The 12,359-nt window shown below is 45.0% G+C and overlaps 1 protein-coding gene and 1 non-coding gene across 5 annotated transcripts in view; both read left to right on the top strand.

The window, feature by feature from the left end:
* The window catches only part of TEP1 (telomerase associated protein 1), a 44,547-nt gene that overhangs the window by 10,914 nt on the left and 21,274 nt on the right, over positions 1-12,359 (top strand). For all 4 annotated transcript variants that reach the window (XR_006343885.1, XR_006343886.1, XR_006343887.1 and 1 more), the window contains exons 2-13: positions 254-934; positions 2,062-2,244; positions 2,537-2,671; positions 3,606-3,767; positions 4,150-4,311; positions 4,626-4,700; positions 6,322-6,446; positions 6,627-6,784; positions 9,239-9,348; positions 9,699-9,789; positions 10,016-10,202; positions 11,971-12,139. Coding sequence is in view for 1 of the 4 variants with exons in the window: in XM_043919382.1 (XP_043775317.1) it covers positions 278-934; positions 2,062-2,244; positions 2,537-2,671; positions 3,606-3,767; positions 4,150-4,311; positions 4,626-4,700; positions 6,322-6,446; positions 6,627-6,784; positions 9,239-9,348; positions 9,699-9,789; positions 10,016-10,202; positions 11,971-12,139 (2,214 nt within the window). In the remaining 3 variants the exon portion in view is untranslated. The remainder of the gene's footprint in view (positions 1-253; positions 935-2,061; positions 2,245-2,536; positions 2,672-3,605; positions 3,768-4,149; positions 4,312-4,625; positions 4,701-6,321; positions 6,447-6,626; positions 6,785-9,238; positions 9,349-9,698; positions 9,790-10,015; positions 10,203-11,970; positions 12,140-12,359) is intronic.
* TRNAR-CCU lies at positions 5,141-5,213 on the top strand. The gene has a single exon. It is a non-coding gene; the product is annotated as a tRNA-Arg (tRNA).

Raw genomic sequence — 12,359 nt, 5'->3', positions numbered from 1 at the left:
TTAAGCCTTCCTTACTCTTAAACTTCTGCCTTATCTTTTCCCTACTCCTCCTCCTTAGAATACTCCCTGTATACTCTGGATTGAATACTCCCTGAACACATCCTTGGAATGAACCAAGTCCTAGAAAAACAAATATTGGTCATTCTCTGCCTTCAGGTCACTGGCATTACCAGCTATGGGAAAGATTTAGTCCCAGTACACATGCATTCCCACTACAGCCAGCTGCTCATCATCTGTCTTTCTCTCCTTCTAGGTATATACAGGTTGGGCCCCAGTCATGGAGAAATTCCATGGGTGTGTGTCTACCCACATGGACATCCTTTCCTCAAAGAACCGGTGCCTGGCCACACTTCCTGACCTGAAGATGTTGGAGAAACCACTTGGGCATGTGTCTACTCACTCAGACATCCTCTCTTTGGAGAACCGGTGCCTGGCCACACTTCCTGACCTGAAGACCTTGGAGAAACCACCTGGGCATGTGTCTACTCACTCAGACATCCTCTCTTTGGAGAACCGGTGCCTGGCCACACTTCCTGACCTGAAGACCTTGGAGAAACCACCTGGGCATGTGTCTGCCCACTCAGACATCCTCTCCTTGGAGAACCGGTGCCTGGCCACCCTTCCTGACCTGAAGACCTTGGAGAAACCACCTGGGCATGTGTCTGCCCACTCAGACATCCTCTCCTTGGAGAACCGGTGCCTGGCCACACTCACCGTTTTAAAGAGCCCTGTGTCCATCAGCCCCTTGCTCCCGAATCTCCAGATATCTCACCTGGCACAAGCTGATCTGTGCAACCTGAAGAGCAGCAACCACCTGCTGTCTGAGCCTCAAGCCTCAGGGGCTCAGTGCCTCTCTGAGGGACTCGGCCTTCTGACCTGCCCCAGGGTCTCGAAAACCGTCTCTGCCCCAGAGAGAGTTCAGGAAGCAGTTCTGGTAATCGCTCCAGGCAGTCGTCTTCACTGCAGCCGTCTGTGTTAGATGCTCTAGTCATTAGCTTTCAGCGCCACAGTGTCTCTCTGTTCTGCGTCTGTGAACCCTCTCTCCTCAGACTCTCTTCCTGAGGTGCCTTTTACCCAAAGGCCGTCTTCATCAGCATCATTACTCTTACTGCATATATAGTTCAGAGATACTGGACAATAGAGCAAAAATAGATTTTGTTCTTGGAAAGCCTCTGCTTGGGAGGAGAGCTGGCATGATATTGCAGTAGCAGAGTCAGTCAGGGGCTTTTGAGATCTTACAAGGCATGAGATATAGCTATAGTACCCTGGGCCACTTCACTGTGTGTGCATGTGCAAACACACGTCCACTTATACATCTATATAAGCACGTTTGGTATGCAGGTCAGGATCGATAGACAGACACACATTCCTTCTATGGAGACTTGAGATTTGGACTGAGGGAAAGGTGAATCTGAGCCTTCCCCCATCTCTGCCTGTTATTACAAGCCACTCAGCTTTGGGCAAGACTCTTAGCCCTTTGAAGCTTTCATTTCTTCACCTTTGAGATGAAGTCAGTGAAAGTCCACCTCATAGGGTCATTGTCAGGATTACAGCTACTGCTACCTTATATTTATTTAGGACTTTGCAATTTGCAAAGATTCATATATACATCCCATTTAATCTTCTAACAGCCCCATCAGGTAGGTGGCAGAGGATGAGGAAACTGAGGCTCAGAGAGTAAGGGCACGGTTGCTGGGGGATTAATCTGGGACTTGGTGTTTTTTTTCTTCTAACTCCATAATACCTTAATAGCAATTAGAAGATGTGTTGTGAGGGGCCCCAGGCTTCTAGGCTATGACATCAATAAGAAGATGAAAGCAGATCATGAATCATCTGAGCAAACACTCAGAATGTTGATTTGGGAAAGGGGGTGTGTGTGTGTGTGCCAGTGTGTCTCACTCCATCAGACAGGACAGATCCACGCTGGGGCGTGAAGGGAGAGAGTTTAGGTGCTAGAAGATAGATGTGGACTCTTCCTAGCCCTGGGTGTTGCTTTCAGCTATCTGTCTGTTTGAGGGGCTGTGGGTGTGTGCTGGGATTAATAACTGCCACTATCCCCAGGGTCGACGGTCATCTTCAGGAGAGAAAAAGCCAGAAGAGAAGGAATGGGCAGAGGTTCAAATGCCTTTTTATAGCCTAAGCTTGGGAGAGGAGGAGGAGGAGGAGGAGCTGGCCCTGAAGCTCTCCCCTGGGGCCTCTGAATCTCAACCTGAGCCTACTGAACAGGTCTTTCAGGAAGTGAAGGTAAAAGTTCTGGAGCTGGGAGAGGTTGGTGGTGGTGGAGGGGAGGGCATGGGGAAGGTGAGACAAATGGTCACCAAAGGCTGATCCAGATCCCCTCCATGGAAAGAAGGGGCAGGAGCTCTGGTGTTTCACTTGCTAATCCTCTTTTCAGACCTCTTAGCCAGACAAACATCTTCCTGAATCTGGGTTCTTTCTCTCTGTCTTTGACTTTGTAAGTTGGCCTGAGTGGATGCTTAAGTTGGTCCTTCTGACCCCTTTCCTCCCTTTCTTCCCTCTCTTTCTTGATTCCCAGATGGTTCTCATGAGCTTTCTGTGTTCCTCGCTGGTGGCAAATGTAAACACAGATGATGCAGCATACTCTACCCAGGCTTTCCTCCTCAAAGTCTGCAGCGAAGTTGCCCAATTTGAGCCTGAGTTTATCCTCAAGGTATTGTGACGTGAAGGAAGGGATGGGAGTGGGAAGCTAGGAGGAAGGGAATTTGGTTATTGTGTATGAGAGGGATGGTGGGCAGCTTTGTATTAGGGGCAGAAGGAGCGTTACTTAGGAAGACAGTAGGATCTCGGGGTGAGCCTGAGGCCCAGTCCCTAGGGTTCTCTGAGGAGGAGGGGAAGAGAGGATTGAGAGAGTATACTAGGGTTTGTTTATTTATTAAGTACAAGGCTAAATACACAATGTCTTGAGGGCTATACCAAAAGATAATGAAACTTGTATCTGGCTCTTAGGGCATGTGTGGTATTGTTAGGGAAGTAAAAGCAATCCCAGATATTATGTAAATACAAATGGAGTAGTAGATAGCAAATGTCTCAGAAGCAGAGAAGAGGGGGAACATATTTCCTATTTGACTTTGGAAATGGAAGGATAAATCAGCAGTTTGAAAAGTGAGAGGTCTTCCAAAGAGGGGAAGTGAAAGTGAAAGTATTAGTCACTCAGTCATGTCCAGTCTTTGCGACCCCATGGACTGTAGCCCTCCAGGCTCCTCTGCCCATGGAATTCTCCAGGCAAGAATACTGGAGTAGGTTGCCATTCCCTGCTCCAGGGGATCTTCCCGACCCAGGGATCAAACCTGGGTCTCCTGCATTGCAGGCAGTTTCTTTACCGTCTTGACCACCAGAGAAGCCCTCCAAAGAGGGAAAGGGTTAAAGGCCCTTAAGTCGGGGTATGTAGACTTAGGAGAAAACTGGTGAATAAGGGCTAGATTATGGAGCATGTAGAATGCCAAGCCAAGAAGCTTGGACTTTATAGGCAATATGGAGGGCTCAGGAAAGGTTTTATGCAGGCAGGTTAGATAAGGAAGTTAGTTTATGGCACGATGCTATGAAGAGGTGGCTGAGAGGCCAGTGCTACCTACCCTGTTCCCTAGGCATCTCTGTACGCCAGGCAGCAGCTGAATGTCCGGGATGTGGCCAACAAAGTCTTGGCCATTGCTGCCTTCCTGCCACTCTGCCGCCCCTACCTGCGACGGTACTTCTGTGCCATCGTCCAGTTGCCTTCCGATTGGATCCAGGTGGCCAGGTTCTACCAGGTATGGCGTTCAGTTTCCTGAGCTTGGATTCCCACTTGGTTCCCTTTCCTTTGCTCACTGCATCCCTGGAGAAAACTCTCAGACACTTTGACCTGCCGTCTCAAGCCTGGTGCCCAGACAGGACAGTTTCTTGCAGTACCAGGCTGGGTTGCCCAACAGGGAGGGCGTGATTGAGAAGGGCTGGACAGAGTTTGAGAAACATTGGTGTTACTCTGGACCTCGTGTTTACAGTGAAGAGAAGGAGACTCTGAGAAGTCTGCTGACAGGTCCAGGACCACAGAAATTGTTGTTGTCCAGCTGAGGCTGGGGACTTTGTATCCTGTGCTATCACTGAACCCCATGAGGTGGTCTCACCCCTGATGGTTTTTCATCTCTCTGACAGCTCCTGTGTCGAGAACGGGAGGACTGTCTCGCGCCCCTGCCTGCCTGCCTGCGTGCTGCGATGAGGGACAAATTTTCCCAGTTTGATGAGTACCAGCTGGCTAAGTACAACCCTCGGAAGCACCGGGCCAAGCGGCGCCCCCGACGACCACCCCGCCCTCCAGTCAGTCTCTGCCTCAACCCTGGTCATTCATAGCCTGGCCCCCTTTTCCCCAGAAAGTTGGCAGGGGTTGGGGGAGGGAACACACTGATTCCACCCCCCGCCCCCACCTCCTTTAAACAGCTGAAGTGCTTTTACCACCAGGAACAGAGGGAGGCAGAGAAATGCAGAGGAGCTGAGTGGAGCTCAGGCAGCAGAGAGCAGGGCCAGCCTCTTTCCCAGCCGTTTCCTTTATGATAGAGATGGGCTATTGGAATGGGTCTCTCTAGGGACAACCATCCCTTCCCTTTTTGGAATGGTTTCTTCTGTCCTTACAGAAGGAACATACATTTTCTGAGACACAGACCTATTTGCCAAGGTTCACTTGGCCTATTCGAGATGAACAGAGGATGGTGAGTGCCTTTTTCTGGGCTTCTACATGTACACGTACCATCTTTTCTCAACTAATATTTAGAAATGGAATTCCATTTGGTCTAGAAATACTAGTAGTGGGTGTAGTAGGCACATGCCCGTGTCCTTGGAATTCTCAGCTGTGATTCTGGGGCTTTGAGAACACTGGGAAAGGCTCCTTTTTTTCCATTTTGCTCTCCTTGGCATCATTCTTTACCGACAGATGTCATGTCCAGCTGGATAAATGAGTTAAAAACATTATGAAATCTCCACCTTCCATAGGAATTAAAAAAAATAAGCCAAATAAAAAATTTTTATTTTCTTGTTTACTTTAATAACAAATTAGGCACTAGTCTTAGTGGTTAGGGCTTCCCAGGTGGCGCTAGTAGTAAAAAAAACCACCTGCCAACGCAGGAGACCTAAGAGATGCAGGTTCGGGACTTCCTTGGTGGTCCAGTGGCTAAGAATCTGCACTCCTAATGCAGGGGGCCCGGGTTCAATCCCTGGTCAAGGAACTAGATCCCACATGCCATAACTAAGACCCAGTGCAGCCAAATAAAATAAATAACAACAACAAAAAAAAGAGATGCAGGTTCAATCCTGGGGTTGGGAAGATCTCTTGGAGGAGGGCATGGCAACCCACTCCAGTACTTTTGCTTGGAGAATCCCATGGACAGAGGAGCCTGGTGGGCTACGGTCGCCATAGGGTCACAAGCGGTTGGACATGACTGAAGTGACTTAGCATGAACACACACACACACACACACACACACACTTAGTGGTTAAGAGCATAGAATCTGTATCCAGACCACCTAGTTTTGAATCCCACCCCACCCCCACTCCCTACCTGCTGGCTGTGCAACCTTGGTCAAATGACTCACCTTCTTTTGCCTCATTTTCCTCACATATAAAATGGATCGGATAATAGCAGGACCTACTTCTTTGGGTTTTTTGTGAGGACTAACTAAATCAGTTACTATATTTAAAGGATTTCTAACAATACTTCAATCTGAACAATGATATCATCATCATTAAAATAAGATTATTGGGAAAATATATTAGTATTACAGGAAAACACATCCTCAGTTGGTCCACTGGTCTTTTCATCCTATTAATATATCCCAAACTTAGCTCTTCTACCATGGAAGATTCTGAAAGCCAGCTTCTTTCATTTTTTAACTTCTCACAGCTTACATTGTGCTCCAGTTGCATGATCCAAGTCTCAGACATTGTTCCCCAACCAGGGATTGAACCCATGCCTCCTGCAGTGGAAGCACGGAGTCTTAACCACTGGACCATCAGGGAAGCCCATCAGTGATTTAAAGAAGAGCTACTTTCCCTCTCTCTCCCTCTAAGAACCAGCTATTCCCTGTTTTTTCAATCCTTATCTTGCTTTTCACAAGCCATTCATCCATTGTTAACCGTTGATAGTCCAGCCTTGTGTAGATGAAACACACGACCCCACACACCTACTCAGAAGCTCGTGCTGCTGAAGAGTTTTACTCTTTAGTCCTATTCTTTGCCAAATCTAGGTATAGGGTGGTCTTGTTTTTTGTTTTCTGAAGAAAATGACCATGGTCTTAGATTGAATGACCCCTGTGGGACGTGGGAATATTTCCACAGTTTGAGACAACCTACAGTTCAGTGTCAGAGAAAAAGAGTGAGCAAAGGTTCACCCTGAAGAAGTTGGTACAGAGACTGCACATCCATGAGCCTGCACAGCTTGTCCAGGCCCTGCTGGGCTGCAGGTGAGAAAATACACACTCCATCTGGATAACCTTCTGACTCTTCAACACCCATAGCCCCATTCCTTATAGTTTGAGCAGACCTGGCCTTAACTGGGACTTACTGGCTTTGACTGACTCACTGTTCCTTTCCGAGTTATTTTCAGATGCCTTTGAAATGATGTTTTCCCTTGTTTGTTCCAGATACCCCTCCAACCTACAGGCCTTTTATCGAAGCCATCTCCCAGGCCCCTGGGATTCTAGCAGAGCCGGGAAGCGAATGAAGCTCGCTCGACCAGAGACCTGGGAGCGGGAGCTGAGCTTACGGGGAAACAAGGCCACCGTCTGGGAGGAACTCATCGGTAGAGTAACCTTGACTATCACACTCCCTTCCTGTCTTCCTCACTCATGCCTCTACATTTTAGCCCCTGAAATAGAAGTTTCCATGGCAGGATGCAGTTATTTTCACTTGGTATTTCCATCACTGGAAATGACTGGATTTAACAGGTCTGCCATTGACCACACCAAAGTGGCCAGTGGCCTCTGCTTTGAATAGCACTGACATCATAGGTAGGTCATAATTTCAGATGTGATTAGGTGATATATTAGGTGATATAATACAAGCCTTTATCAATACATGACAAAAGCATTACCTTCTCTCTGATATCACTGTGTCAATACCTGTGTCACTCATCCACACAAAGTTTGGACTGGGACGTGGCACACTGAAATCTCCACCAAAGCCCATTTTTAGGACACGGATGTTCTAGGTCATTTGCCCACATGAATAAAAAGAATTCAGGTGGAGAGGACCAAGTCACTCTCAATTTGTTTTTTTGCTAGTTTTATTTTTAACTATAGAAGGCCCTTTCTAATCTATGTTTTCTTTTATTTCCTCCTTCATCTTTGAAAGTTTAAAATCAGCTTCTTTCTGCTAAAAAATATCTGATTGTAGACTTTTTGACTGCTTGAGAGGTTTTTTTGGTTTGTTTTTATTTGTTTGTTTTTTATTTGACTGTGTCAGGTATTAGTTACGGTATATGGGATCTTCCTCGCACCTGAAGAATCTTTCATTGTGTTGCACCGACTCTCTAGTTGTATGCAGGCTTGGTAGCTCCACGGCATGTGAGATCTTAGTTCCCTGACCAGGGATTGAACCTGAGTCCCCTGCATTGCAAGCTGGACTCTTATCCACTGGACCAGTAGAAAGGACCACCAGAAAAGTCCTGGCTGTTTGAGTTTTATGGACTTCATATTTTGGAGCTTCAGAAACCCAAGCTGGCTCTTCTTTTTCTGTGAGCTGTCATTTATAGATTGTACTCAGGGCAGACCAAATAGCTCAGCCACTTATCGTTCCTCTCACTTTGTGATTGTTATTGGCGGTGTATATATCAGAATCACATGCGAATTAAAACACAAAAAGACATACACACATGCTTGACAATCTTTTCCCCAACATTTGATACAACTTTGGGTAGAGTGGGATAAAGAGACCTGGATGGCAGCTTATATGTGTTGGTGATTCTAGTATGCATCATCTCCACTTCCTCCCTCTGCCCCTGAAAATTAAAACTGTGCCATTTATCTTGGTTGAGACAAATGCCCATAATCTAATCCAGTGGTCCCCAGCCCACTGGATCATATATTGCAAAAATAACTTTTAGGATACACCAGAATATATGTACATGTATTTTTTTAAATTTTATACATGTACCAATAAATTGTATACTTTAGGAACTACATAATTTATAATTATATAAATATAGATATGAAGATAAATGTAAGAAATAAAGTATAAAATATAAGATAAAATATAATTAGATATACAGATCCCTCTTTGGCCCTCAGAGGCTCATTAGTAACTCATTAACGAATTTTTTAGAATGAAATCAGTGAACTACTTCATCTGTAGAATGAGTATTCATTTTATTTTCTAGTGTATCAAAGAATATGATATTGAATTTAATTTCTTATCAAACTGATCTAGTATATCTTTCATATATAGCAACATTTGAGCAAAACTTATGAGTTGACAAAGGATGCAATAGTTCCTGACTTGTCACATATCATTTATACTGTGTATACAACTTAATTGTTTTACACAATCTAACTCAGAAGAAGACTTATGACTGGAGAACCCCAGGACTTCCAGAAGGCTGAAAGCTTTCTAGCTATAATTCAAATGAGACTTAGATAACCTTTAAAAAGTTACCACCACTTTCCTAATGAAAGCTGTTGATGGTAGGGCTAGTGACTGGGATGTGGGTTGGGGCCTCATAGGCCAAGGCTGTAATGTGGTCTGAGTGTGTTTTGGGGGGGTCCCCAGGGAAAATATCATACCTCCTGTTTATGTCTACCTTTATCTAAAGAGTGTTTCCAATATTTACTATACAGATTGAACCTCTGTAATCACTTAGTCCATGTTACATGGTTGATAGTACTCCATGTATATAATTTACAAGATTACACTTCAAAATTTCTCTTTTAGCCATCTAAAAAGTTTGGAAATCATTATTGTAGAGAATGTATTTTGCCAGTTGAGCCCAGTCTTAGGACTGGAGCCAACAAAGTGATGACCTAAGTTGTTTGTTGAAATAGCTAATTCCATAAACGTACAGATTTTGCTCCAAGATCCGGCAACCCAATTTTTATCTTTCCAGGCCTTTAAAACTTTTTGTGGACAATAGATCACGTATTAGTACCTCATTTCCTCTAACGTGAATATTCTACCTGGCCTCTGATCATCTTGCTCTGGTCTCTGACCTTCTTATTCATCCTCTGTTTGCTTTTGTCACCCTATGGCTCACCTTCGGCAGACAGTGGGAAACTTCCCTTCATGGCCATGCTTCGGAACCTGCGCAACCTGCTGCGGGCTGGAATCAGCGCCCGTCACCATGAGCTTGTGCTCCAGAGACTCCAGCATGCTGTACGTGTGAGGGGAGCCAGGCTTCTCTGAGTGGCTAGGGAAGGTCATAGCCACTCTGCTGTTTGAGAACTTCCCTTTTTATTTTCTGAGATCATTTCTGTGATTTAACTCACTTTGGAGGGAGTCTGATATAAGAGAAACAGGGAACCTTCTGTTACTTCCTCTCTTTTCTTTCCTCACAGTCTCTCAGGACATCTACTCTTTTCTACCTTTGTTTAATATCTATTTTGTCTTTTCCCACCTTCCTACAGATCTAATAGAGGGGTTATCTCATCTTCCTGGCCCCTGAAGCCTCTGATGCTCCCCATCCCTCTTGGTCCTCTGCTCATGACCCTTCTCTTGCTTTGCAGAAGACGGTGATTCACAGTCGGCAGTTTCCATTCAGATTCCTTAATGCTCATGATTCCATCAATGACCTTGAGGCTCAACTTGAAAAGAAAGGTAATATCTCTCTCCTCCCAACTCCTGTTTCTCTCTCATGTCTGAGAACAGATGAGCTAGCAGCACTGGTATTTTCAGCCTCTTACTTTCCACTCTCAGTGTGTGGGGTGGGCAGAAGTCAGCCACTGGCCAGCCCCAGGGGTCAGGACTCGAAACAGCATTGATGGGAAGATAAGAGGAGGGAATAGAAGCTGCCTAACTGAGATACTTACCTGTTGCCACCCAGAGTTGCCATTTCCTTCCAACACACAACTGATAAAGCAGATAATAATTAAAAACACAAAATATGGCAAGAAGCATGCCTATTCCTGGCAGTTTCGCCAACCAAGCCGTCGGGAACTTCGTACAGCAATGATGATCCCTGTGATATATGAGCAGCTCAAGCGGAAGAAGCTGGAAATACACAAGGCCAGGTGTGTGCCTGAGTATGTGCTATCTGGGAGCAAAGGGTGGGCATCAGAGGCATCCTAAAAGGGCTTGGAAGTCATCTGGAAACCCCAACTTTTATTCTGTGGAAACATGTTTGTCAGTCATCCCAGTGGCTGTGACTTGACTGTTTCCAATCGTCTTTGGCATAGAAAACCTTGTCTTTAACTTTGTTCTGTAGAGAGATTGTGAAACAAAATCAGTGTTTGGCCTCCACTGTATTGTCTGTTGTTGCCTTATTGGTTTCTGTGAACTCTGTCAGCCTATGTAGCTTTCCCTTCCTCTTTGTCCACAATAGTGCCTCTCTACCTATGCTCTGGTTCATCCTTTTCTTTTTCTTCTCTGTCTTATCTGTTTCTTTTTCTTTTTTTTTCTTTCCTCTGTGTATTTTCTGACCCATTCACTTTCCTTTCTCTTTTGATACATATAAAGATTGTTATCCTCAAGCAGACTCAAAGATAGGTATAAAATCGGTTCTGTAAGCTTGATGAATTCCCAGTATTTTGTCCTTTTAGATACTTCTTCATTCATTTTCATTCAAGACAAATGCTGGGCTCATCTAACCTTCTAATAGGACTCAGTGGCCAGGACTCACCTGAATCAGTGGATCAGTGGCTGAACACAGGGCCATTAAAGAATTAAGCTGAGGGTGCAGTTCTAACAGTATGTCTTTGCTGGTCAGTTTGGTAGCCACCAGCCATGTGTGGCTCTTGAGCACTTGAAATGTGACTAGTGGGAACTGAGATGTGCTGGATTTTGAGGGCAGTGTGAAGAAGGGTGCAAAATATCTCATTTTTAATTTTTGTATTAACATGTTGAAGTGAAAAATACATAATATATGTATATATATACATTAGACTAAATTAAATGTGATATTAATCTTTCCTGTTTCTTTTTACTTTTTAAAATGTGGCTACTAGAAAACCTTACATGTATAATTTCAATTTCATTTCATTAATTGTAATTTATTTCTACTGGATAGGCAGTGGTAGAGATTGCTGGCTTCTCTAGGTTAAAAAAATGATGAAAAAATTTAAACCTGTACACAAGTAATGAGAATAACATAATGGACTCCCGTTCAGTGAAAAATCAAGATTTTACCAGCCTTCGTTTCATGATCCCTATCTTCTTTTTTTTGAAGATGTTTTTAAAAACAAATACCAAATAATATGCTACACTTTCTATCATTTCCCATATTTACTAACTGGAGCTCTAAAAATAACCACCCTCATGAACTAAAGCTATTTAGTTACTTTGAAATAGAGGTTGTCTTGGAAAGGTGGGATGAATGTCTCTTTTTCCTTTAATTGCCATTTTTCAGAGTAAGAAGCTAGTGTTTGTTCTTCAAATTGCAATTTAAAAATAAGCAGCAGTTGGAAATTCCCTGGTACTCTGACTACTGGGGCCGGTTTTATCCCTGGTTAGGCAACTCATATATCCAAAGCTGCCCTGCACAGCCCCACCCCTCAAAAAAGTTGCGGTTAAATCTTGCCTCATGAAGCAAATATGGATTGATGTGGTAAGCATGGCAAGCAGTGTCCGAGAGTGGGTCTACTCCATGGGATGGATTAGCAGAGTCCTGTAGAATGGGGCTGAGAGAAGTTCTGTCCCCGTTTTTTTTCTACTGACACTGGAGACAGGCTGTGGACAGGTGGAGACTTACACTTGAGTGGCAAGTTCTCATCTTCCCGTCTGCCTCCAAGTGGCAAACAGAGAAACCCCTGGCCCTTCCGTCTGTTTCTTTCCTGCCTGCAGACAGTGGAAATGTGACCGAGAGATGCTGGCTCGGTATCGACAGGCCCTGGAGACAGCTGTGAACCTCTCCGTCAAACACAGCCTGCCCCCGCTGCCAGGCCGCACCCTCCTGGTCTATCTGACAGATGCCAGTGCAGACAGAATCCTTCCCAAGAGCAACCCACAAGGGGTAAGACACTCCTGCTTGGCAGGTGGATTCTTTACCCCGAGTCACCTGTGAAGGCTTCTATTTTTATGGGGGGAGTATTCATTTATTTGTGGGCTTCCCTGGTGGCTCAGAGGTTAAAGCATCTGCCTGGAATGCGGGAGACCCCGGCTTGATCCCTGAGTTGGGAAGATCCCCTGTTTACTTATGTGGCTGTGCCAGGCCTTGGTTGTGGCATGCAGGA

The sequence above is a fragment of the Cervus elaphus genome, chromosome 12 (genome assembly GCF_910594005.1).
Source record: "Cervus elaphus chromosome 12, mCerEla1.1, whole genome shotgun sequence".
Taxonomy (NCBI): domain Eukaryota; kingdom Metazoa; phylum Chordata; class Mammalia; order Artiodactyla; family Cervidae; genus Cervus; species Cervus elaphus.
The sequence above is the reverse complement of the archived record's forward strand: the minus strand, read 5'-3'. Positions and strand labels throughout refer to the sequence as shown.